The following is a 27,163-nucleotide window of genomic DNA, read 5'->3' as shown; positions in this document are numbered from 1 at the left end:
ATTTCTGAAAGGTGTTTATTTTCATCAATGCTAATAAAGAGAGGAAAAAACCCTAAATGAAATGAAAAATTCTGATTTGACTAATCTGTGGATGATGCACAGGGAAAATATAACTGACATTCCTATTCCTTCGATATCTATGTGCTAAAGGTGCCATATGAAGCTGTAGTAGAATAATGTTTCTTCTCCACCTTACTCATGAGGTTTGTATCTGGGAATGCTGGTACAGAAATCTTGTCTTCACAGGAGAATAGCTGAGCACTGTGGGAATGGAAATGCAATACAAAGATGTCATCAGCCTTGAGTCAGTTTTCTAATCAGAAATGTGCTTGGAATCACTGGACTTAATTAACTGGTACAGCTCACTTCCTATAGCACTGCTGAGCAAGCTGTATGGAAAAGATGTGGTCTCTAGTCTCTGTGCTACAGAGTTAGAGTCTACAGTGTGCCTGTGAACTAGGCATGGTAACATGAGCTGTTTTTTGTCAAGTTTTTAGAACAGCTGAATAGATTAAGTACTTTTTTAAAAAGTAGTTGGCATTAGCTGCCAGATTTGTGTTTCCTTTCTTGTGTGATGTGATAATGCTTGTTCAACTGGACTACATTAAAGGATTGTGACAAGTTTAATCATTTTTAAAAAGTGACATGGGATATATCTCACAATCTGAGGCGTGCAGTTTGAAGTTGAGGCTCATGATCCACACTATGCTGACACTGAGTGTATTTGCTGTATAAAATATACACACTATTATTATTAAGCCCATTATTACTGGTGTTCTTCATCATGTGATCAGATAATATCTTTTCTTCCTGCGGAACTGGTGCTTCAGAGGTTGTAGAAGTTGGTTATGCAAGAAAACAGAATTCAAGTGACACGAGCACCTGTAAATCTGTTGGCTTTTTAAATTTTAAGAACTTGATTTTTCAACAGATATGATAATTAGCTTTTTTTCAGATTTTTTTTTTTTTAATATGTTTTATAAGAACATAAGGAAGGTAGGCTTCACACACTCTTTCATTTTAGTGTGGAGCCAGGTACATAAGGAATTTCCTTTAATACCAAAGGACTCTTTCACTTTCTACTCTATAACTATATTGGTGCCTGTTCTGCAGTTTTCATAGCTCCTCTAAACTAATGCTTGTTTTCCATCTTCAACAAAGCAGGTACTAGCAGCAGAATTAAAATGTACTGGGGGAAGTCCCTATGTAATAGCAGGACAAGTCTTTCCATTCTTTTATCTCAATTTCCTTTCGTTTTTGATGATTGTATTTCTCTTTGTGTTTGAGCAAAGCCAAATCTAATATGTACTTCAGAGAACAAATAGAAGATGCGAGGCTGTACCCTCAGTTACAGGAAAGTATGTACTTTTCTGTCACAAATCACAGAATATTAGAATGGTTGAGGTTGGAAGTGATTTCTGGACGTCATCTTACCTAGCTCCTCCAAATAATCATTGGTTTATGAAGGTTCCTGAAATATCTGTTACTCGTGTGTTAGCAATTTTCAGTTTTCTTACTGTCTAGATACTGTGTATGCAAATTTGAAAGCATTGTGTCATTCAGCAGTGTAGTTCACATTTAGCAGTTTGCGGTGCTTTTAGGTGAACTGTTATGGACACTGATGTTGGTAAGGAGCCTTATCATTCTGTGTTTGTTAGCTAGGGAACAGTTTTACATAGGTATGAGTCTTTAAGGTCTGAGAATAAGAAGACCCAAACTGAATTTTGGAACAGTTCTGTTATCTAAATGACCTTTTACCTTTGCAAAAGGTTTTTCTCTATATTGCGTCTTAAGAACTGTGAAGGTAATAGAGTTTATTTACTCAGTTTGTAAGAAACCTGTATCCCATGTCAGGATCTAAATTTTTAGCTTTCAGTCTTTTAAAAACTTCTAAAATATAAGCTATGACCTCTATGTTCAAGATTCATTGCTCTTCTCCAAGGCTGTGGTAGAAAATGAGAGGGAGGGAAGTAGAGAAACAAATTTTTTTTGTTGTTCTTCAGATTATGTGGTGCTTGGTGTAGAATATGAAACTCAATGATATCTGTGAAGCCAAAGACATGAGTTTGTCATTTGGAGGCTTGAATTTTTGTCAGCTCCGTATTGTGTGAGGACAGGTTATTTTGTTTGTTGTTTTTTTTTTGTGAATGTGATTGGTGAAGTGTCTTTATTTCATAATATATGTGCCCTAAAATGGAGCAAGTGTCTGTCTGGGTAGGGGCATTTATCTTTTATGAAGGTAGGAATGAGATACTCTACTGAGGAGTCTTCTGTGTAGTCTTTGGATCACTTAGTGTCAAGGTCTTCCCCAGTGGACTGAAACTTGTGTTGAATCTTCATATGTGCGATTACATGTTTTCATAGGTGAGAGATTTCTTCTTGAACAGCGCTTATTGCAGGATTTTCTGTGCACTGCTCTGCTATGATAGAAGCACATAGCCTTCAGCATTACTTCTTTTTCCTGTTAGACTTTGTAGACAACTGTATGAAACAATAGTGTTAAAAATTTCCGGGACTCTGCATTGCACTATGCAAGTTCACAGTAGTGTTCCTGTATGCTGTCTGTAATTATAAGGGGATCATCCACTGCAGAGTGGGTACTGACAGAGGTTAGGTGGTTTTGGCTTTTAGTATCACTGACTGAAATTCCCTTTCTAGTTAATGTGTAGTCTTGAGTCTTCTGTGTAAGAATCCGCAATATCCATGCCTCTCTGTGAAAAACAGTTTTATTTCTCAAAATATATCTTGAGAAGCATGAAAGAAAGTTTACAAACTTTGCGTCTATATTGAGTTAAGTAGCTCCATTGACTGACATTCTTCATCTGTTAGATACTATCTCTTAAATTTACCAGTGTTTTCATACATATTTCATTTTTACATGTTTCAAGCTTTAAATTTACTTTCTTTGAATCTTATTTGCTATTTTCACAAAGAAAACAGTAAGAAGATTTACAGTGTTTGATATGGCAGAAATTAAATTGTTTTCAGTTTGTGTCATAAGTTAACGTTCTGCATGAACTTAGACCTTTTCTTTTGCTCACCTGAAGCAATAGATGTGAAAATAGTAAGATTTTAAAATGTAGTGCAATTTTCTTCTATTGTGACAACTTTTTTCACCTCATAGTTGGAAGTCATTCTAAAACACATATGAAAAGTGGTGTTACAAAGAATAGCATACTAATGGCATGACTATCAGAAATCAGCTGATTTTGCTGTAAACAGTGATAACCTACATCATCTGGCACAACTGCACTGACACATGTCCTACCTAAATATTTGACCTTCATATCACTGTGCTTTTACACCAGTAAGACATGCCTGCTTGGTGAGGGATATTGCTGTCTGAAGAGACCTGAGGTGACTCCTTTTAGCAATTTATCAGCATAACACCTTTATTTGACGAGAATGGGCTTGTTCTGTAAATGAATGCTTTAAATTATTTGGATGAGCTTTGAAACTTCTGCTGGTAGCAAAAGAAGTAGATTTTTTAGCTTATTTTCAGTTTTAGATGTTCCATTTCTATGTCACTTTGTGTTCTTTGGCTGTCACAAAATTAAAGTGTGTACTTTTCTTAGAATAAGCATAAACCAGCTTCTCTCTTTGCTTGTACTTCAGATTTTTACAGAGTGTATTCAACCTGACTGACTTTGTTGGCTTGTGTAGTATGTGGGAAAGTTGCAAAACACAATGTAGACTTAACAATCTGTGTTGTTCTGAATGAATCTGTGAAGAATCTGGATGCTTGTGGAATGTGTTCATCTAATAGGTATCTTTAGATGCTGCCCTTAGTGAAAGAATGACTTTGAAAAAGGACAGGTAGTAAAGCCAAACTGCTTGAGACAGCAGAAGAGAAGGAGGAGAAAGCAACTTAAAGTTTCATAATAATCCTGTATTTCTGAAATTCCCTTCTGTTTGTAACTCGGTATTTTTTGTATTTAAGTGGAAATTTCATGCCAACAGTTTTGTCTGTGGGAATGTGTTGGTAATGCTATGATCTTAAGGAAATCAATAAGTGCTTTTTTTTTTTCAACAACAGTAAAAAGCTCATTCTTTTTTTTTTTTTTTTTGGTAGCTTCATGCATTGTATTGCATTTTAAGCTTCTGTAACAGCACATCTTCCAAAAGGCCAAACTGAAATTGCTGTGGTGCTTTATGAAATTATAAATGTATTTTGGAGATAAATGAGCAATAATTTATTTACTGGTAGAATTCTTAATCATTACATTTATTAGGTTTTAATATTAAATCTTGTGTTACATCTCAGAAAGATGTCTTAAGCTTTCAGTAGCATTTGGGTTAATAAAATAAATGCTCAGAATTTGATTTCTAGTTTTCAGTTTGTATTACATTATTGTTGCAAAGGTATTATAAATCTGGATGCTGATTCTGCAGACTTTTTATTTGTACAATTAAAGTTCTGCTGAAGCTTTGCTGAAGTCAGATAACTCTTATCTACACAAAATAAAAATGCATTTGCAGTGTCAACGGGAATTAGCAGCATTTTACTTGTATAGTATAGGATCATTTTCTTTAAACATTTCTCAGAATAGTTTTGCTGGGAAATAAGTTTGAAAATAAAAATAATTTTGAAGATTGCTTTGTGTTCAAGTACCTGATATGCTGGTGTGTAGCATTCTTAGGAAGAAAGGGTGTTTGAGTAAAGCCTATGAGTAATAACGTTGTATCTTATTTTCAAATGATTATGGAGTATGTAAGAATAAAAACAAAGCCTACAGTTACATGTTTTGAAATTTGTTATTTCTCCTTCTGAAGCCTTGATGTTTTGTGGTCTTTTTTGTTGTGTTTGTTTTCTTAAATACAGAGAATGGTATAAAATATACAGAGGGGTATAAAAGTGGGTATAAAAGTAGGTATTAAACTTCCAGAGTGAGAGGTGCCTGTTAAAGTGTATTTTTGGTTTGGTCTTTTTTTTTTTTTTTTCCTTTCTTCTACAAGCAGATTAGCCAAAGGAGATTAGATAATTTCTGGTGAAAATCAGAATTTTGCAAATCATAAGAATAATTGCTAATAAGTCATAACAGAACTTACTAAGGTTTTGGCTGTTTGCAGGGGAACCCAGGTTTCACCATGCAGTAGTAGCTCCTGCAGGAGTCATTCTGTACACCTTTGTGGAGCTGGTTCCACAAACCAGGTGAATCAGGGTTCAGATCTCTTCATTGTCCCTTCTCTTCATGAAAAGAAGCAGGAGAAGAAAGTAAGAAAAGAGCTTCAATTCGGGCTGCGGCTTTTAGTACTTCCAGGCTCCCCTGCATGGATGTACAAGCCTTCCTGTGTGAAGAATGCCCCCAGCACACATTTTATGGCAGCTCTGCCGTGCAGCTTGCCATATAGCTTAAGAATGACAGAGCTTCTATTTTCTCAGAGAAGTTGGCTTCTTCTGTTGTCTGACTCCCAAGAAAGTAACCTTGGGATCAGCTACCCAGGAGTCTGGAAATTACTTGGGCTGCATACGTCTGGAACAGTTCTCATGTTGTAGTTGCTCCCGTTGCTGGGGATCTGGAAACATGAAAAAAATAGTAATTTGTAACAAGGTATCTGTAATTCATTTTAGTGATACATCTTTTAAACGCTGCTCAGATACCCCAGCATATTGCCCACCAAGGGCACTGCTCAAATGCTTGTGTTTTCCTGTAGCCAAAGGGAATTAATTATATTTTGGCTGAAGCATCTTTTCAAAGTGGACAGTTAATGAAAAAAAAAAATTAGGTTACCACATTTTCCCAAATTAAAGATTCTAAGTTTTAATTTTTAAGAAGCTTAATGTGCTAAAATTTCATAGCCTGCAAAATCAGAATGTCAAGTGTGTGCAGATCTTTTTAGCACTGCCCCAAATACAAAAACAAATCCAAGAAGTCCTGTTCTCTTATGCCTGTAGAGTTATGTTTCTTTAATATGAATTTGAATAGATGAAGTTGAGACACCTTTAATAGGAGCTAATCATAGAATCATACAGAATCATAGAAAGGTTTGGGTTGGAAGGCACCTTAGAGATCATCTAGTTCCAACCCCCCTGCCACAGGCAGGGACACCTTCCGCTAGACCAGGGTGCTCAAAGCCCCTTCCAGCCCTGTCTTGAACACTTCCATGGATGGAAATCCATGTGGGCTTGAGGAAACCTTGGGCTAGGCAAAACAAAACTGAAAAGTCATCTCCTACTTCCAAATAAAATAAAAACCTATTTATGCTGTATCTCCAGGCTATCTTCCTTCTCACATTCCAAATATACTTCCTGAGTATCTCTGAAACCACTTGACTATATTATATAGGCTTTTTCTGCGTGATTAAAATTTTCTCCATGAGCTGCTCGCTTAACCATGGCTGCAATGTTGTATCAGACAGCAAGGGATATTCTCATGGGAATCTAGCATTTTACACAAGTCTGTTTCTTTTTCAGTTCTACAATGTCATGACGTGTAACAAACTGTTGTACTGCAGTTACCTTTAGCTAAAACTCTCTTACATTATTGTATCACTCCTTTTTCCCTTTGAACTTGATCCCTTGTGTGTCCCCTGTGTCCCATTCCCTGCAGCGATCCCAGCTGGCTCTGGTGGAGATTGGTTTGCTGTGAATATCCTTACTACCAAAATGAGTACCAGAAGCTTCTCGGAAGCCGTGGCAACTGACCACTTGCTTTCACCGGGAATAGGGGCCTTTTGTCTGAATACCTTGTCCTCAGGTAACTTCCCCTCTCCCACGTTTGTAGATTACATGTAAGAGGTGGTATGCATTTATATAAATTTGGGAGTGAAATGACCTCTATAAAATGTTACTTGGTTTTCTTCCCTGGTTTGTTTGGATTTTTTTTTTTTTGTAACTTACAACTCTGCAAAAATAATTGTTTGCTATGCACCTACATGGGTTTTTTTATTATTATTTAAGTCCTAAACTAAATTTGCAAAACTGCTTTGTGAAGTAAATTAGCAATCTCATTATAAACATAAATACAATTAACATACATTTATGTTTTATTTTCTAAATGTAATCATCTTCTCAATATCTTTAGGTTATTTGAATTGTTTATAATTTACACCTACTTAATTCCTTTTCTTAACTTGATATTTATTACCTCTGTATTGATACTTGAAGGATCTGTCAGCTTTTTACCCAGTTCATATAAGAGAGCAGCTGCTGAATTTGTAATTGTCCTTGTAGTTAGTCTTATTAAAATATTTTGTTGTGACAAAACAGTTAGCATTAAAAAGATATCTGCTAATGTCACATTAATAAATGATGCAGTTTTCAAAAGGCAGATATTATGCTTTTACACTGTACTATTATTTCTCAATTTTAAAATTATTTTGCATCAAGTGGCTTTTCTTTGCACTGGATACAGAATGTTATGTTTTGAGTGGAATTTATTAGTCATCAATAATAAGCAAATTCTTACAACATGAGGTGTTATTTTTGCGTCTACAGTGTGGAAGGTGCATTACCTTGCTACGCATGGTTTAGTACATTAAGGATTTTATGTTATCTTACACTCAGCATATGCTCTAAGGTCTGTTGTGTAGCATTGTCATGTTTGAAACAAGTTTTTGTGGTTTGATAATATTGACCGTTTCTGTGCTTTTGTAATATGTAAGAAGACTCACAGAACAGAAAAGCTAATATTGGTCTTGCTTGAGCAATATTTTACTTACACTGCATGAATTACGATCATCTTGTAAGCTCCTAATTTATGCACAGGGCTCAGCATGTGCATAAATGTCTGAGCAGATCTGCTGCATGACACATAATTAGATAATAGTCATTCATGACAGCAGCTGTTTCAGTTCTGCCTGTTCACAAAGAGCAACCAGTAGTTTTTCCAAATAGAAAATAATCTCCTGTATGTATTATTATAGAATTAACTGTAGGTTTAAATACTGTCAAGAGCGTTGGTGGGGATGTCAGTATTTGAGAAGGTATGGAATGGGCCTTAGGGTGAATACATGAGTGTACTAGGCTGTCTTTAGGAACTCAGCTGGAGTAGGAGTCCATGCTGAAGTCCTCCTGTGTCGTGATGAAATGGAAGCACTTTTTTGTAAAGTATCAGCAGAGCAGATGTGCTACTCAGTGCTTCACCTCCTAGGGTAGGAATAACAAGGGTGATGTTCTGACACTGCACGAGACGTGTTATACAAGTGTGGGCTGGTTGTTGAGTCAGGGTCCTAATTCGTGGTTTGTCTGGAAAGGAAGATCTGTCTTTAGACCCTGGTAAGTCAAAGGGTGTCATGAGTGTTAGGTGATTCAAATCCTGTATAGAGCCTGGAAAGTCACACTTTCTGGAGCTGTAGGGTGGCAGGTGGAGTTTTGGACTTGTCTAGTATGCTATAACTCGTGGCCATCTTAGAGCAGTAGGTCCAGGGGGTGTGCAAACAGGAATGCCCTGTCGTGCTCCAGAGGGTTGGCCCCTGAGTGCCTCTTCAAGATGCTGTGCAGCAAATCATGTAGATCCTTTCCATGCTGGACATCCAGCAGGCTATGCAGGGCTCCCCATCTTGGACCTAGCCACCAAATACACACCTGACAATTCTACAGAAGTTCAAGGTGTGATTAAATAGAGCGCACAGGCATTCATGTGGAGTGGCCACATAATCTGTGACTAAAGGGGTGGTATTCTCCTGCACAAATTGAAGGGTATGAGAAGGCGCTAGCCAGGTATCACAGGTAGTGAGGGGTGTACTTGAAAAGTCTGGTGACAGATATAGCTTCTTCAGTTGGTATTGCCATTTAGGAGCTCCCTGTGATTCCCTATAGCCTGCAGAATGAGGGAATGGTAGCCCTTGCAGTTCCTCTACTGTTAGGGCTTCTTGGGAGGAAATTGCGTGGTATTTGGGAATCCACGCAGATCACAGCATTGGTGATATGGATGGTTTTGGATAAAGACTGGAGGGTAGCTTCTCAGACCGCCATAGTTATGTCCTCTATAGACTTGCATGCTGATTACCCACTGGCTGCTAACAGTTGTGGTGAGATTTGACAATGCTATGGTGATGCTCTCTTCCTGGTGCAGGCTGTAGGAGTGCCATTGTTTGTGGGAGTGTTTTTGTCAGAAATATTTAAATTTATTCTCACGATTGCTTATTTTTAGTGTAATAGACTATTCTTAAGTAAAGAACTTAAGCATTTATGTACCAGAATGTGTCTGGTTAATCCTACTATGTTGTAGGCATAAAAATATACTCCTTAATTGCTTTAAGCTTTTGGTTTTGGTACTGTATTCTATCCTGATGTTTTCATGGGCATTAAAATGTTCTGCAATGCATGTTTCCTTTTACTGGCTTTAAATGTGCTCCTTTTTAGTTTTGAGTGTGTTTTTGTTCTTATGTTAGATAAATAAGCATCCAATTAGCTTTTTGTGCAGTGCTCTTTACTTTGTCATTAATGTTTTTGTTTATCCTCTCTCTTTCTAAGTCAGTTTTAAAATTTTCAGAAATGGATATAACGTCTAAGATGAGTGCATGCCATCATATTTTGTGGTGATATTTAGTACTACTTACCATTCATTTTTTATGCGTAGAAGTACTTTAGCCTTCATGTATCCCAGGCAGTTTTTCATCATTTGTCTCTTATCTTAGAGCTTTATGTACTAAAAATGTATCTTTCAATTAGAACCCAGTAGTTTCCATGAATTATATCTTCAGATGTTCAGTGTCTTGCATCAGAGTCAGCTGTTGCTGCAGAGCCAATTGTTGATGTCTTGGGTTCTTCAGAAGGTCAGTTTTCTGTGCACTAGATAAACATGACTTCAATCTTACCTGTCAACTTTTACACATTTGAACTCAGCCTGTGGAGCTAAAAGCCATTTACTTCAAATCTTATATAACCCATAGGTTATGTTTTCTTGCTGGGTGAAATACTACTTTTATATACTGCATTGTCATGGTTTAAACCCAGCCAGACAGCTCGTTCACTCACTCCCCCCCCCCTTCCCTCCCCCTACTCCCAGAGGGATGGAGAGGAGAATCGAAAAGAATGCAACTCCCACAGGTTGAGATAAGAACAGTTTAGTAACTAAGGTGTAACACAAATCACTACTGCTACCACCAACAACAATGATAAAGGAAATAACAAGGGAAGAGAATACAACACTTCAGCACCAGCTGACCGATAACTCGCCCCCCCCAGCCTGACCAAGCACTGACCGATACCTCCTCCAACCCTGCAGTCCATGAGCCCTTTCGGCTAACTCCCAGTTTACATCCTGGGCATGACATGCTGTGGTATGGAATACCTCTTTGGTCATTTTAGGTCAGGTGTCCTGTCTCTGCTTCCTCCCGGCTTCCCTCCTCCCTGGCAGAGCATGAGGCTCAGAAAGTCCTTGGCCAAACCAAAACATCATTGTTATCAGTTCTGTTCCCAGGCTGAAAATCAAAACACAGCACTGCACCAGCTACCAAGAAGGAGAAAAATGACTGCTAGTGCTGAACCCAGGACATGCATTAAAATAACAATATCCCTAGGACAGCCAGGATCCACTCACAGGTTTCTGTTATTTCTGTTATTTCACCATTTTTTTTTTTTTTCTATGGTATCACTAAATCTATTCAATGCTTTTGGACATACTAGATATTGTTGGTCTTACAGTCTTCTAACCAATTTCTTCATCTAACCTTAAGTCGTTACTGTGTAAGTATTTTTTTTTGTAGAAGCTTTTGGGATGCCTTTTGGTTGAAGCAGTTAAATTACTAAGAAAAGATGTGAGTTGCTTGAGTCTAATCTTGTTTCACAGGTCTGAAAGATTAAAATAGACATATTTTACAGAAGCTTGGGGTTTGTATTTTCCCCCTCCCCTCCCACCTGGTCTATTACATTCATGCAGAATTTTCATTAGTGCCTTACTGTTTGAATACAGGTCAATCATTTGTTGCATCTATGAAGTCTTGTCTTTCATCTGTCTGCCATTCACCTAACAGCAGCTGAATCTTTAATCCTGTATGACTATAGTCTGTCTCACCTTTTGTTTTCTTTTTTTTGTCATATCTGGATCAAGAAGAGAATGCTGCTAAGAAGTTTTCTGAATTTCATTGTGCTTAGACTTGTTTTTTAATCTAGGGAGTCTGTCCTTTTCTCATCTAGGACTTGCAGCCATCTAAGTAGATCAAAGCATCTTGCTATTTTGGAGTTGTGATATGCTGCCATGGGGAAAAGTATAGCAGTGCTCCTGAACTCAGTATTTGCAGGTGATGTTTTGTTTCTGAGACACTAGTATTTCTTCTGGCTACAGGAAAGAAAATACAAGAGAGGAAATTGTTATGTTGCCTACAGCACACTATTTGCTGTGACTTTTTTTTTTTTTTTTTATTTTCCCCTCCTTATTTAAAGGTGGGAAGGATTTAATTTGTTTGTTTGCTTGTTTTTAAGTTCAGGCAAGTTACTGAAAATCAGCTTTGATTTGTGGTGTCACATGGGATGAAAGGAGATAATCCGTAACAGTACATACACTGGTGATCCCAATGCTTTGTTTCTGTGGCAGATTTGACAAGAGTTACTTCTGTTCCTCTTCTATTTAAGCAAGAAGTCTTAAAATTTGAAATGGTACAGTGAGCAGAACGATAGACCTCACTCTGTTACCTAGTCATGGGAGGCCAGTATCTTCCTTGGAAGCTCAGTTGAAGTCATATGGAGTTCCTTAGTAATCTACTAATACGGTTGATCCAACTCTAACAGGAAAAAAACCACAACAGTTATCTGTTCCATTTCTGCTCTTTTATTATTGATATAGTTGCGAGTCCTTGGTAGGGCATGCTTCTCTTTTTCAGAGCTGGTTGTTTTGAACTGCACAACTTTTTAAGGAGTTCTATGTCATAACAAGATGATAAGCAAAACATGTGGCATATATTCTGATTTAATAGTCTGTCATGATTAGAGCGTACATGTAGGATCGAGTCCCTGCAGGAATTTTATTTAAAAAACAGGGGAGGCAGATAGTAGAGCCTGGTGGAAAAGGTTCTATGTTCATTAGATGTGCAAAACATCTCAGAATCCCATGTCCAAATGGGATCCAGACTTTCATAATTTCTCTATTAAATCCAGAGGTTGGAGTTCCTGTTGAATTTACAAAGCATCTGGTATTCTTTCTAAACCTTCGTGGCGTGCTGCTCCAAGCTTCATGTGGTCTTTGGCCTTCATTAGACAAACCATAAGCTTGTGCTTTCACAGAAATGTTTCTCCCATCTTCTCCACTGTTTTTTATTTCTAGTTTCACTTCTTGGCCATCTTCTCTGCAAGCATGGTGGAGTGTTCCATTCAGAGCTTCAAGCCTGCATTGTCACAAACAAAACTGGGCAAGGAAAATAAGAACGCATCTTCTGTGTAGGTGTTTTAGTTGTTTTATAGAGAAATGAACGGAAGGTACTAAAAGAACTGTTGTGGTCCTGAGAAAATACAATGATTTTAATTTATTACTGTACATATGCTTACTACTTTCTTGTTATTGTGCAGTCTTTTATGCTTTTCACTAAACTCTTAGTCTGCGCTCTGTAAATTAAATTTGAACCATCAATCTAACTGCATAGTAATATTTAGTGCATGTGGTTTTATATATATGTGCGTGTATGTGTATATATATACACACAAGGGAGATATATCAGGCTGCTTGTGATATTCACAACTTTCTGTATTCTGGCATTTAAAGTGTAAAATATTTTATAGTATTAGTCTACCTTATGAAATTGAATATTAAATCTGAATTGAAATTCATGCTGTTGGCTATAGTAATTCAAACCTGAAATCCTGTATTTTGGGAAAGGAAGGGTAGCTTGTGAAATTGAAACTAAATCCATGAAAACAGTTTTGCTAAGAATTATCTTGTGGTATTAGCAAACTGAGTATGTATTGCCTCAGTAACAGTGATGTCTTACTGGCACAGCAAAACAGTGAAACAGAAAGCTTTGATGAACTCGACCATGTCCTTTATTTCCATTCTTGTTCCCCTTCCCTTTCATTTTTCTCTTTTCTGCTTTACTTACTTCATGTACTGAGCAGTGGGTATTAATATTTGATCTGTTCCCCAGGAAAGAAATATCAGTCAGGATTTCATGGGATGTTGTGCAGGGAACCGGCCCAATTGTTGAGGCCTCTGCTCACAGTTTGACCCAGTTTTTCAGGAGTAATTAACTCACTCTGAGGAATGAATACCAGGGTGAAAATCAGTTGGCAAGCTGGGGCAGAGCTGTTTGCATGTGCCAAGTTGGAGAGAAGAACGTGTGCATATTATGAAGCTGGTGACAGTTCTGAGTAGTTGTAAGAAAAGCTCATAGAGAATTTTAAAACGGTTTTCCCCAAAGGTTTCTAATCATGAAGCATCATGATACAATCAAATATTTCTAATTACTACATATTCAGAATTACATGAATCTACCCTAACTTTATGGAAGTACTTATCTGCTTTACATAAAACTGTATCATAAATATGATAGTTGTCATAGTTCAAGCAGTTATGCATTCTAGGTTACAGTACTGGCCAAGAGGTACAGTGCTTCTTTAGATACAGAGATAGCTTGCCAAACTTCAAAGCCATGCTGACTCCTCAGATTTTGTCTGGCAATAAATATTAGAAAACATCTCCAACGTCATAATATTCAGAATAATATTAACATTTAATGATAAAATTGAAAGTTAAGAATACTAAAATACTAAATAACAGATTTTATCTGGGCAACAATTTTATCAGTGATGATTATACTAACATGAGTATGTGTGTCTGTGGCACATCTTTTCCCTGAGTTTCTCAGTAACTGTGAAGCACACCAGAAAGAAAGTCAAAGTACTGTGGCTTGGCGGGTCATGTCCTAGTTTGATGTACCATGGGATCCTAGAACAATACTATTTGGAGAGCTGTGGTTGCCTTAAGGCATTTATTTATTTATATATTTTAAATTCAGAATACTGTCCTTTTTGTCACTTGGCCCTTCTTTTAATTTTATGCATGAAGATCTGAATTCTTGTAAATTCTAAATAATGGGTATGATCACATTGTGTTTTGTAGGTCTAGCTGCCCGTATAGGACAACTTCTAATCCTTTATTTCTGAGGTTAGAGGCTGCTGTATAAAACTAAAGGTTATCCTGTTGTATTAAATGTATGAAATAGTTCTAAAGTGCTGAAAATATCCAACAGACAAACAAAAGTGTATTCTATGGAACAACTGAGAAGGAGCGGGAAACTGGAACAGAAATGGAAGGGTTGGCATCCTCAATGGAAAGTTGGCTCTGGACAAAGCAGACTTGGTGTTTGTATAGTATGAAGTTACTATGGGTTTTGGGGAAACACCACAGGCTTTACAGCATCCACTCATCAGTCACATTTCACCTGTGGAAGTGGAAGGAAGAGATCTGCTGCTAGAGGTGCCTACACCTGAAATACCTTCTCACAATTCACCTGTTAAGAGTTTCTTTCTGTGACTTTCGAAATGAAGGGTTTAGTCCTACAGGTGGAAATCCTCTTACATTGGTCTATGCTGAATGAAGCAGCACTCAGAGCACTTTTCCTTTTGCTGACTGCAGAAAAGGTAACAAATTCAAAGCAACACTCTCAGAAGAATTAATAAAAATATGTAGAAGAGGGGAGGGGAGAAGTTATGCACCTTGTTGAGATTGCTTTCCCTGTCCCGCTCCTTGTTGGGAGGGAATGGCTCATATTTTGTCTGTTTGAAGGATGTTGGAACTATCTCTAGATTGGTGTTGCTGTCTCCATTCTTGTAAAATTAGATCCAGTTCAGGGGCAGAAACAATTTTCCATGGCAGAATGCAAGTGTGGTTAAGTATAGCCTTTTCTTTAGCTTGTGGTAGATATAATGCTACAGCTGGGGTACCCATGATTTTTCCTGTGCTAGCTATCTCCCAAGGATGTGAACCGTCTGACACAGTTGCATAGATCACAACAACAAGCCAATCACAACACCTTTGAAGTATAATGAAATATATTGCATATGTACTCTTTTAAATGGTTGCATTTTTTAGCCCTTGTATATCAGATTGACCTTCAATTTTTCAACCAATATTTTATATACACCATGCTGTTATGTGTGTTTAAATATATGTGTGTTTTTCTAACTTATATTATGAAATTCTGTGGTTAAATCTAATGAATACTGTAAATATATATAAAAATATACTGTTTACAAGGAGTAGGGTTTTTTTGGTCCTTGTGAGTGAATTCTAGCCACTCCTGCTTGCTCTAAGGATGACAGTATAATTTGTAGAGGTTTTGTTTTGGTTTGGTTTTTTTTTCCTTTTGAAAAAGTAAAGAAGAGTGAAATAGATTCACCTCTACCTTATAGAGTTTAAAATAAGTGGTTAAAAACTTTGAATCAAGGATTTGTTATTCTGCATGATAGAAAAATTAGAAGATGCCTCATATCTCATGTATTTGCAAATGGGGTTAATGAGATGCAAAACTTTAGAGGGGCAAAGCAATTCAATGGTAGTATTTCTTTTCAGGGTGAAATTGCACCTAAGATGATTTCCTTACCCCCTCCCCCCCCCCCCCCCCGACCATTGCTTTAAGTTAAATTGTCAGCTCTGTGTGGGACAGTTCTAATTGCTTTATCTGCATTTATTTAAGGTGCATGTTTGTTTTTAGATTCACCAAAAATCTGTCACCTGACAAGATCAACCTGAGCACACTGAAGGGGGAAGGTCAGCTGACCAATTTAGAGCTGGATCAAGAGGTACTTCAGAACATGCTGGATCTTCCAACATGGCTTGCTATAAACAAGGTCTTTTGCAATAAAGCATCCATTAGGGTGAGTAATTTATTGTGCCGGAATGGTAATTAACCAGGTCTTTTTTTTCCTTTTCTGTGTAAAATTTCAGGCAACTTTGTATTCAGAGAAAATTGTGATGAGTGCTTGATAAAATTTTTGAGAAATTAGTTACCAGCACTAATTTCTTACTAATTTTTGTCTTGTAATGATTGAATATGTATGGAAACAATGAAGATACTGAGTGATTGCTTTACTTATTTATTTATTGTCTGAGTAGAATTTATTCCTGCATGTTCTAAAATAGGGGTAGAGATAAAAGTATGTATTTTCTCATGGTAATGAGTCTATTATAGTTATTTATTTTTATCATATATACTTTTTTTTAATGTGTTATTTCTTCGCTTTGCCGCCCCCTTTCTATTGCTTTCCCTCCTGTTCCTTTCATATTTCCAAAAATATCTTTCTAAAGGATTCTGGTCTCTGGGAAATGTGGAAACAGTCTAATTCTAGAAGAAGTTGTGGTTTTGGTCCTAATGGCTGCTAGGTATTGAAGCAATGTATGTCATTTCTCCTAGATTACTCTTCTTACAAGAGTCAGAAGTGAATCTATGACTTCTTTTTGACAGCAGTTAGGATCTGGTCAAACTTTGGCATCTCTCTTTAGTCTTTGGCATCCAATTGTAGGCCAACAGTGCAAATGTGGATTTTCTTTCCTTTTAAAGGAAAGAATGTGGAAGATGGTGTTGCTTTTACTCATGCATGATAAGTCAGTATTAAAGACACAGATTCTATTTTCTTCCTCTGTTTTCTGCTCAGTGATAAATAAATTTTGAAGTTCTGTTTTTAACACCTAAAATTTATGTGTGTGTATAAATTTACAGTATTTTAAGGTAAACATAATATTTTGGAAGTAATATAATTGAGTTCAGGAGTTGCAAATATAATGTATATGCATAAACCAGATGCTAAACAAAATATTTATTTTACTGTATTTTTAATATTTATTTTGCTTTAGAATAATGTTTTGCCTTGCAGATACCGTGGACAAAATTGAAAACACATCCTATCTCTTTGGTAAGTTCTTAGATCAACTCCTAAATATACTCTGTGTAGCAGAATTTGTCTCAAATGTTTATATAGTTCTTTTGACTTGACTCTAGAAATAACTGAAACATTAACAGGCCATTACAAAGTGCCTTCTGGATAGTGGCAGATGGAGACAAAATGCCTTAATGTTTTCTTTGGGAGGTTTGTTTTCTTAATCTGTGGCTTTGGGTGTCATCACTATAATGTTTGATTTAGCTAATTTCTGTCAAGTTCTTCAGTCATTATGTCTTAATTTGGTTCACCTGAAGGGTAGATAATAGTCAATCTAACCCTTATACAAGTTTCTGCCTTTTAGAGCTATCTTTTTTTAAGGACTTTTTTATTCTACATCTGTATTCACGCTAATGATCTCAGTTACTGCAGGTCTGATACACATAACATTACAGGGTTTCTGTAACAGCCTTGGATTCAGCCTGGATATAAACAGGATCTAAAATGTGTAAATAGGACTCAATAATAGTTAGAAGTAATGGTAATTCTTGCATTTGTTTAATTTTGTTCTTTAAGTATACTAAGAAATGTGCTAGCACCAGAAGTTATTTGCTTGATGATGGCTAAACTTTCTTAATTGTGTTTAGTTAGGAATGAAGTCCTTTAACTGTCATGCTTCCAAGTCTTGCCGTGAATTCCTGAATGTGTCTGTAATTCCTTAGTTCTAAATCAGACTTGGGAAAGACATGTTTTAAATACTTGATGGATTTGCTAGTGATCTAGTTGTAATGTCCCAGTGTTTGTACTGTCTCTTCCTTGACACACAGAGCTTAAAGTGTTGTAATGCTGAGGTGGGATGATTCCACCTCTTGACTGCAAGATGCAATTGCCAAATTGGGAAAATCAGTTTAAGCTGTGCTATTCTTAATGATTACATACTTTGGCTTAAGGTAGCAAGGCCTGATTGTTTGCTTTGCTCCTGTTGAACTTGTATTAGTGATCTTAGAGGCTAAGATAACTTTCAAGGTCACCTTTTTTACACTGCTTTACAGAAGGCTTTCCTTGAACAGTGCATTACATAGATATCAAAAGTTCAGTTTTCAATGGTAGACTGTACAACAGGCATTTTGACTTCTAAAGGAGGGGAAATCAATGGCTTAACTGTCCCAGCTTCAGCCCCTTATTACATCACTGAACTTCCTCTATTTTGGAGGGTACTTTTTCCTACGGAAAGTTTGATGAAATTGGAATAGCATCCTCTTTGCATAGCTTAGGGGGTAACTAGAACCCACTTACCCACTTGTCTAGCCGAAGGCTCTTCCATTGAGCTGAGTTACCCTTTGTGAAAATCTGTCTGTTAACGTAGTGGCAAATGGTAAGTTATCTTTGCTCATAATCAGTTTACGTTTCTATATGATAAAGAGTGTAATTTTAGATTTTATATATAATAGATATATTAGATATTTACATTATACATTTATATGATAGTATAGTTTATAGGAGTGTTTTGGGGACCCAAGGATGCTATGCATCAGGTTTTCCTCTATCAAAGTACAGTATTTGCCAATGAGAAAAGAATAGAGAGATATCTACATCCAGTTGTTCTTTGTTAACTCCTACTTAATTATGGAAACTCCTTAAATCACTGCCCTACTGTTCTTTCAGCTAGTCGTGCAGTGAAGGAAGCTATTTCAGTCTAAGACACCTTAAAAGAGTGGTCAAACATCCAAAAATGTTAGGATAACCAGGAGAAATCTTGTCTTTCCCCCACGACCTTTGAACTAGTTGATTGGGGTTTTCTTCTTGTTTTCTTCTGTTGCTGTTTTGCAGTGTGAGTTTTTCATTTAGACAGCTGAGAATCAAAATATAGTGAAGTATAAATAAATCCAGAGTAGAGAATTTATAAACTTCTAGATGGTAGTCAGGGCATTTCATGGGTAAGAGTAGCATAGAAAAATGTTTGTGGAGCAAGTGGGTCATGAAGGAACTCGGAAGGAACGGTACATAGGAAGTAGGTGTTGTTTTGAATGAGCTTCCAGTGGAACAAGATTTCAGAACTGTAAGCCTTAAGTGAAAAGCCTTCCCACGTTGTACAATAAATAGAGGTCATAACCATTGTAATGTAAGTTAGGAGAATTTTGGATTTATTCAGTGGTTGGGAATACGGTTTTGCATTGGCTTGTTCCCATTCTGTTCGTCCCCCTGTTAGTACGCATTATTTATGATTTGTGTTACTTTTCTGCTATTTAAATATAGCCTTCAGTTAAAATAGGATTTAGGTGTCCCATTCCCTTAATTCCCAGTATTGTTTGTAAGGGTCCCACTAGAAATACAAAAAATACAATAATAGCATACAATTTTACTATAATTTGACATATCGCAAGTTATACTAGAATATATCTTTTTAGAAACTACTTGTTTTACTAGAACTTCTGAAGGTTTGTATACGCACACGAATGTATACATACTATGTGTGTAAATATTCTATGTATTCAGATTTTGTTTTAAAGATGCAGCACAAATCTTGCGTCTATTATCTCAAGTTTTAGTGGACTAGTTTCAAATATTTTTCATTAAAATTTCCTGACCTTACTGAACCATTTAACACGCCAGTGGTGTTAAATATTTCACTGACAGAAAAACCATGCAGGAAGAACACCCAGATGTGTATGCATTAAGTCATGCTCATTTTGAAATACAATTTTTGAAAATGTGTGTGATAATAGTAGTTGGGATCAAGAATTCTGTAATACAGTATTTGACTGGAAAGGTCTGTTAGAATTCATTAAATTTAAAAATTCATATGAACAAATTTAAAAAAAAATTCTGATGCATTATAAAAGTTTATGGGAAAATTGACATGGTAAGAAATGTTCTATGTATATTTCAGAAAAAATTCTCAAAATATTTTTATTTTTGGTTGGTTGTTTTTTTGTTCTTCATATGTCATCTGTTTACTTTGTTACATCTTAAGTCTCCAATTCTTTGTTTTGCTTTGTTTTTCAAGTCCTTGGATAAAGTTGTAATGGAAATGAGCACATGTGAAGAGCCACGTGCCCCTAATGGACCCTCTCCTATAGCAACTGCATCTGGACAGAGGTCAGTGATGATATTTACATTGATCCAGAAAAGTTTAAATGACTATAAAAGAGTTAGATCAACTCCAAATTTCAAGAAGTATGCAGAGTTGCAGCTTGCCATTTCTGTGTCTCCAAAATTTTGCTTATGGGTGGAGTAACATGTGTAGTGCAACTGGAACTATCCAGACACAGGCCTGGTAAGAATGTCTGAACTGTGCATGGAACTTTGTAGAAATGTTTCATATGTGTGCATCTACTGCATCAAACATCAAGTTTAATTGATGTTAAGGTTTTTGAAAATTTAACGTTTTGCCTTCGTTCTTGTTAAAAAATATATAGCACGATGGGTTGTTTTTTGTTTCTCCTTTGGCCTAAAAAAAAACAGTATTAAGGGCTGTTTGTCAGTGTGATGTTTTAAAGTTCCATTTTTTAAATTGTATCAGCCAAATCTAACTGAAGGAATTTGTGCACGCTTTATAGCCTAAAACTCAATTAATTTGGTGGGACATTTTATAGCATTACATCAGGGATTTCCACAGTCACAACCACACTAATCATTTCCTTTTTACAGACCCAAAACGTTTTTCAGTGGGCATAGGGACCCATATATAGAGAAACTAATTTAATGATACAATTGCTTTTCTTGTTTTAATTTCTACATAATATGCAGAATGTGTCCGTGGGTCTTTACTGTCTCCTAGGGTACAGCTTGAAAATCATTGCCGTAGAGATTCTGTGTAGGACGGAAGTTATAAAAAGGAAAAGGAATGACAAACCACATAAACTGTATTTTTTTTAAAAGCAGAAAAAAATATCCGAAGTAAAAAAAAAAAATTGGATTTTAAAAGAATATTTAAAATACAATTTTCCATTCACTAATCAAAAACATTTTGAACACGTAAGATTTTTATTAAATATTAATTGAAACTGGCTTATATTTTTTAATACTGGAATGCATGTTGATTTGTTGAAGAAATTTAACTGCCATTTAGGATGCCTTTCTTTTCTAGAATGAAACAAAACAAATACTTCAAACTATTTTGCATATATGAAAGACACTAGCGTAAATGGATGAAATAACGCAGTTTATAGAGATAAGTACTAACCAGATTGGATTTGTCAAATAATTAGTTTGATATGAATTACTCCTAATGCATACATAAGAGTAAGATTTTTATGTAATGCTGTACTATTAATTGATACATTTATATATATGTGTGTGAAATATTCATAATGAAAAATTGCATTTATTGTTACACTTCATGGAAATTGATCTTAGTCCAAAATATGTTTTTTAGTAACTATTTTGAGGATAGGATCATAGGGTGTAAAATTATTGTAAACTAGATCAAGTGTATTTACAAAAATTCATAACTGGGGAATGCATTACGATCTTATTTTATAGTTTGCTTCGTGTTGGCATCCCTGCCCATGGCAGGAGGGTTGGAACTAGATGATCTTAAGGTCCTTTCCAACACTTAACTGTTCTGTTACATTTCAGCTGTTCAATAAGTTAAACTTTGTGCCCTTTCATTAGGTGTGTATTTAATGTGCTGGCATTTCACTTTTTAGTGAATATGGCTTTGCTGAAAAAGTGGTAGAAGGCATTTCGGTTTCTGTGAACTCCATTATAATACGGATTGGTGCAAAAGCCTTTAATGCTTCATTTGAACTATCCCAGCTGAGAATATATAGTGTAAATGCAAACTGGGAACATGCTGACCTCAGATTTACCAGAATACAAGAAGCTCAACGTGGAGAGGTAAATACTGCCTTTTGGTAATCTTTTTTCCTTGTTTTTTGGAATAAAGGAGAAGGAAGTTGAATTGCGACCTTACACAGTCTAGGAAATATGCTGTTACTGGGAAGAGACATTCTGTGCTCAGTAATTTAATCTAGGAACACAAGGATATAAAAATGGGGGATGTGAGTCAGATCAAATGTTATGTCTGTAAATGGTGTCCAAAGTGAATGCTTAGGGAAGAGTGAAGACCAGGGCAGGCATATGTACTGTTCCCCTCTTACTTTCTCCAAGCTTGTAACCATTTTAAAATGCAAACTAGAAAAGACTTGAGGAGTACTGGAACAGAAGAGAATGGTATATTAAGTGTGGAAAGGTAAGGTGTTGTGCTGTTTTCGTTCTTACTATTTTTAAAGCTTTAACTGGTTATTTATTTGCTTGCCAGGGTGTGCCTAATAAGGTTTTTTTTTTCTTTAAGCAGTTTCAAATGAATGTTAATAAAGTTCCTATGCAGGAGTTAACTATTTTTCTTAGAATAACTAAATCGTATGTACACAAAAAAGTAATCGCAGTCAAGTGCATGCTTTTCTACTGTCTGTGAGAACTTAACATGGAAGTCTTAAATTATTGTACACCATTTGTTTGCTTTCTCCCATGTAACCAGAGTAAAATGTATAGAGTGCAAGGTTGATTCTAAATATTATATTGTTATTATTATATTGTAATATATTGTATTGAGAGACTTATTTTAGCATGCATCTGTCTTGGGATAAGCGTTTGAAATTTTGCCCATGTTGGCCCATTTCTAGGTGATTATTCCAGAATAGACTTTACTCAGAGATAAGGAGTCTGCTAGTTGCTTTTTATGTAGGAAAAGAAACCCCAAGAGAATGTTAGTTAAAAATACCACAAAAAGAATAAGTCAAACTGTTTTTCTAACAGGTTATCTTTCCTGCAGCTTATCTGTATTCTAATGCTCATGTGTTAATGAAGTTTAAAGAGGAAGAGTTAAAGTTTGATCAGATGGAATTTTGTGTTGCCATATCTTTTGATGTTGTGCTTCTTAGGAGGAGTTTTATGCCTAACAGTTGCTCCATACACAGCAGACCTTTCCTTGGGGAGTGGTTTCTTTTCGAGCACTTTATTCTGGAAACTGCAGTGAATGATTTGTTAGCAGTAAATTGCATGAAGAGGTGGAAAAAATAAACCCAATGCTGTAGCATAACTTGTGCTAAACTATATTTTTAGGGAGTAAGCTTTTGCCTTTGCACTGTAGTTACACTCTTGATGTAGTAAGAAATCTCCTCAGAATTTTTTAGAAGCTTCCATTCATACTGTATCTCCTGGATGAGGAGGGTAAGTACTCTGCTTTTCTGCAAATAGTGTTTTTCAGGCTACTTTGCACTTTGCCTTTCCATCTTGCTCACTTTGTGTGTGCCTCCTTCCCAAAGACATTGAGTGTGTTTTACTTAAGTTTGTGCTTGTATTTGCAGGACATAGGCTGTACAGTTTTCAAATTGACAAGAGAATTGCAGTTGAAAAATAAGATGCATACCAAACAAACTCTTCCCTGTTCCACTTTCTTCATGGCTGATCTTTTTTAATTCAGAGAGTAAAGAAGGAAGGAGTTTTAGGGAAACTAGAAATGACATTATTTCGTTGGGTTTTTTTCCCCCCTTTTAATGTCCTGTTCTTTTGATGTTCTCCATGATGAGACATGGGATATCTGCTTGCTCTGTCTTCTAGAAATCCATGTAATGTTTCAAAGCTTGTGGGGTCTATATGGCATACAGTGTACTCAATGTTTAACTTTCAATTGAAATAAAATACTTCAAAAACCTCTTCCATCCTGTAGCTTTGCTTCCCTCCCTGTTCTTTTCCTGCATACTCTGATTTAACATTTTGAAACAAAACCATGCAATCTTCTTTCTTTCGTCTATCAAAAGCAACCTAGTATTCAAAAATTGTAACCATTATTTTCTTCTGAATATTTGAAATGCTGCTTATTACCTCTGTCTGCTTGGGACTAGCTTAACATTTCTGTGACATTCTGGAGGCAGAGAGAAGGATCCAGGCTTTACATCCTGACACCTCTAAGTAGCATAACAAGTGACATGAATTTGTTCTGTTGATATGACTCTGCATGAAGGATGTATGTGAGTGTGTATGTGTGTATATATATGCAGATATATACATGTACATGCTTAGGCAGAAGTAAGCTGCCGTATTGCATGAAGGTGGTATTTTTTTTCTTTCTTTCTCTTTAAAGGTTTTGACTTTTAAAGAAATCAACTGGCAGATGATCAGAATAGAGGCAGATGCAATCCAGAGTTCTAAGCATGAAATCATGAGTGCTCCAGTTCGACTGATTACTAACCAATCAAAAATTAGGGTCACACTTAAAAGAAGGGTAAACGTGAAAGTCTTTCATTGTTTTATGAATTAATTTTTAATTATGCTCTTACTGCATACATGGACATAGGAGAGGTTTTAAATTTAGGCCATATAAAATGTAAAATTCCCAGAACTCAGTTTTTACTAATGTAATTAGTAAGACTGTAGAGTTTACAAGAAATGCAGCAGGCAGAATTTGAAGATGCAGACCTTGCTCAGGTCCTGCTAATGAAATCATTTGTTCTGCAGAGCTTTGTTTATGGCAAGGCTTGTTTTACTTCTCTAGATTCACAGTGTTAACATTACCTACATTTAGAGAAACGCATCAATTTAATATCTAATGCATTCCAAGCAAATAAAAAGTGGGGTATAAATATACTGTATCTTAGGTACTTTTTAGTTAATGAGAAGAATACAATTTAAAAATAAAAAATGTTTGCTATTTATGTGGAAGAAATTTCATTTTGGAGGAAGTGTAGTTTTGCATGAATTTTTTTTTCTTATATTTGATTTAAGAAGTTTAAGTACTTAATGCGCCCATTTAACTTGGTTAAATTTTTATTATACAGTTAAAGGATTGTAATGTAGTGGCATCAAAACTGGTTTTGATTCTGGATGATTTGCTGTGGGTTTTGACTGATTCCCAGTTGAAGGCCATGGTGCAATATGCCAAATCTCTTAGTGAAGCCATAGAGAAATCAACAGAACAGAGAAAAAGCTTGGCTTCTGAAGCAGCACAGGTATGAAAATTGTCTCACTATATAATTAACAGGTGTTCTAAAATGCAACGCAGTGTAGCTAGTTATGTTACTTTATTTTGGAGAATGTTCAGTTACTCATTTTCATTCAGCTGGATAAATTACATTGGGAATGAATCACAGGCTATTTCATATATGAATGAATATAACAGACTCTATTTGACAAGATTTTGTGTATTCATATTAATTACAGGAAAAAGTTGGATTTCTTTATCCATGCACAGAGTATGTAAACTTACACGTTAACAGTTGATTAACTGTTTAGTACATTTGTTCCCCAAATATTTTCTGGTTATGAATTAATGAAAGTAATAATTAAGACACACTAAGGTAACCTTAATGTGGGGATAGATATGCTTACTATAACAACTTAAAGTGCTTGTCCAGTTTATTTTCATGGTATCAAAAAATTAGCTTTTAGTAGAAACGTTCCATCATGCGACTCCCTTATTGGTATAACTGGTGAAAAATTCTACTTTTAACATATTTGTGCTGGCATGGATGTGGTATAGATGCTGCACGTAAGATAGTCGTATGTAAACCTTGATCGTTTTTCAGCAAAGCAGACTAGGCCAACTGGGCTATGTGAGTGTAACAGGAGGGGCCTCTTGTCAGTGAAAAAGCAGAACAAATAAACTGATAAAAGGTAGTCCCATTAAAATAAAACATAATTTATTACTAAGGCTGAGTAAAGTAATTTCTGTTGAATCCCTTCCAATGAAGCTAGTGTACTATAATGGAGAGTTCAGTTCTTACAGTGGTCCTTATGATTTATGGTTGGTTTTGATAATTTAGCTACAAGAATTTAACCATTAGCTGTTACATTGAGCAGGGAGGTTCCAATTCTTCAATTCCCTGTGCTTGCATCTCACCAATTACCTGATAACTGGCAGCGGCTCATCTTTGACCCTTTTGTGATATAGTTTGGAGAACTAAAATAGCAGAAATGAGCCCCCACCTTCCCCCCCCCCCCCCAAAAAAAAAAAAAAAAAAAAGTTTTTCTGCAAGTTTAGTTCCCTGAGCAGCTTGCTCAGAAGTTAGAAAAATACCAGTGCTGCAAGTGATGGGTGTAAAGAAGTGTGGGGGTAGGGGAGAATGGGCATTTCCTCCCTGTGATGCTGAACCATTAGCTCATCTTAGCTGTATTCTAAAACAGCACACTTAAATCTCTGTAACCACACAATGTGAATACATTTGGTGCAGATTTTTCCTTATTTTAGAGACCTGTTTTGAGTAAGGAAGAGGATATTTATGCTTGAAAGGAAGGATAAACTTTATAAATTGATACAACTAAATATTTTTTTCAGAGTTCTGCCCCTGCACCCAGCTCTCAGCAGGTGAAAGTGCCCCAGACAACGGCAGCACCTGATCAAAATGATGCAATAGTAAAATTGTTTAATGATTTTGATGTTAAGGAAACTTCTCATCACTTAGTAATTTCCCATTTGGACCTACATATATGTGATGATATCCATTCTAAAGAAAGAGGTAACTTTTTTTTTAGGTAACCATATTTGTCTTTAGAATACATTTTTCAGAATACATTAATGTTAATCAAGAGTCTTTATTTTAGAGGAATATTCAGAATTGTCTTCACTCTATGTAGACAGATTTAAAATTAGCTAGATGCCTTTATGAGAATAACATTTCATTATTACATGTGATTATTGTAGAATAAATGCAATAAAAACTGATAAGAGTGTTAGTGGCATCAGTGCTTATTCCATCTTCTAGAAACCGATTCTGTCCAGTCTGATTGTTCCTGCTGTTTTTTCTTTTATGTTGCAAGTTAACTGGGTTATGAAGAATGCAGTGGCAACATTACCGTGAATTGAAAGGGTCCTATATGATCTGCTTCTGTAATACTCTTACAAAATACAGACTAATAAAGGAGCAGTTCTCTTTCTGTTACTAATTTAGAGAATTTGGTATGCTCTGCCGCACATAGAAAGAATGAAACAAGTGTTCTGTGTCCTTATATTTTTGTGTGTGATACTTCAGGTTTTTTTTAAAATGAAAGGCTATTGCACATAGCCATATTCAGAATCAGAACAAAAGAAGACAAATGACACTTCTTTAATGCCTTTAAAGCAATCAGAGAGAGTGATGTATCAATGTATATCCAAGGAGCTGTCTAGTCACTAAAAAACTTAGAGGTATACAAGGTCCGCTGAAGAAGAATATGAAAACCGTAGGTTATTATTAGATATTTCCTTAATTAGGGAGAACGCTCGGAGAACAGCAGAGCATAAGTTCACTAGCTAGAGATGTGTTTACTTACATGCAGTATATCTACTGCAGTTTTACTTTATCATTTTTAGTGAGATGTCTTTATTAGTCATTTATTTTTTGCCCATGAAGTTTAAATTTAGCAGCGGAAAAATCAGAACAGAGAACTCTCAGAAGACCTTTTCACTGCAATAGTATTTTTCAAATTATA

General features: G+C 35.9%; 1 protein-coding gene across 3 annotated transcripts in view; it reads left to right on the top strand.

Moving 5' to 3' along the window:
• Positions 1-27,163, top strand: part of BLTP3B (bridge-like lipid transfer protein family member 3B) — a 53,555-nt gene that overhangs the window by 1,307 nt on the left and 25,085 nt on the right. The window contains exons 2-9 of one of the 3 annotated variants that reach the window (XM_057425428.1): positions 6,552-6,698; positions 15,589-15,751; positions 16,748-16,786; positions 19,758-19,849; positions 21,403-21,592; positions 23,841-23,981; positions 24,535-24,705; positions 26,031-26,211. In XM_057425428.1, coding sequence (XP_057281411.1) covers positions 15,689-15,751; positions 16,748-16,786; positions 19,758-19,849; positions 21,403-21,592; positions 23,841-23,981; positions 24,535-24,705; positions 26,031-26,211 — 877 coding nt within the window. In that variant the 5' untranslated portion in view covers positions 6,552-6,698; positions 15,589-15,688. Of the gene's footprint in view, positions 1-6,551; positions 6,699-15,588; positions 15,752-16,727; positions 16,787-19,757; positions 19,850-21,402; positions 21,593-23,840; positions 23,982-24,534; positions 24,706-26,030; positions 26,212-27,163 lie in introns of those variants that run through there. The other 2 variants (XM_057425421.1, XM_057425434.1) reach the window with 2 other exon arrangements.

Source organism: Pezoporus wallicus, unplaced genomic scaffold (genome assembly GCF_028554395.1).
Source record: "Pezoporus wallicus isolate ANWC-B61680 ecotype Strahan unplaced genomic scaffold, APGP_CSIRO_Pwel_v1 scaffold_3294, whole genome shotgun sequence".
Classification (NCBI taxonomy): domain Eukaryota; kingdom Metazoa; phylum Chordata; class Aves; order Psittaciformes; family Psittacidae; genus Pezoporus; species Pezoporus wallicus.
Note: the sequence above shows the minus strand (reverse complement) of the source record. Positions and strands in the feature narration are given on the sequence as shown.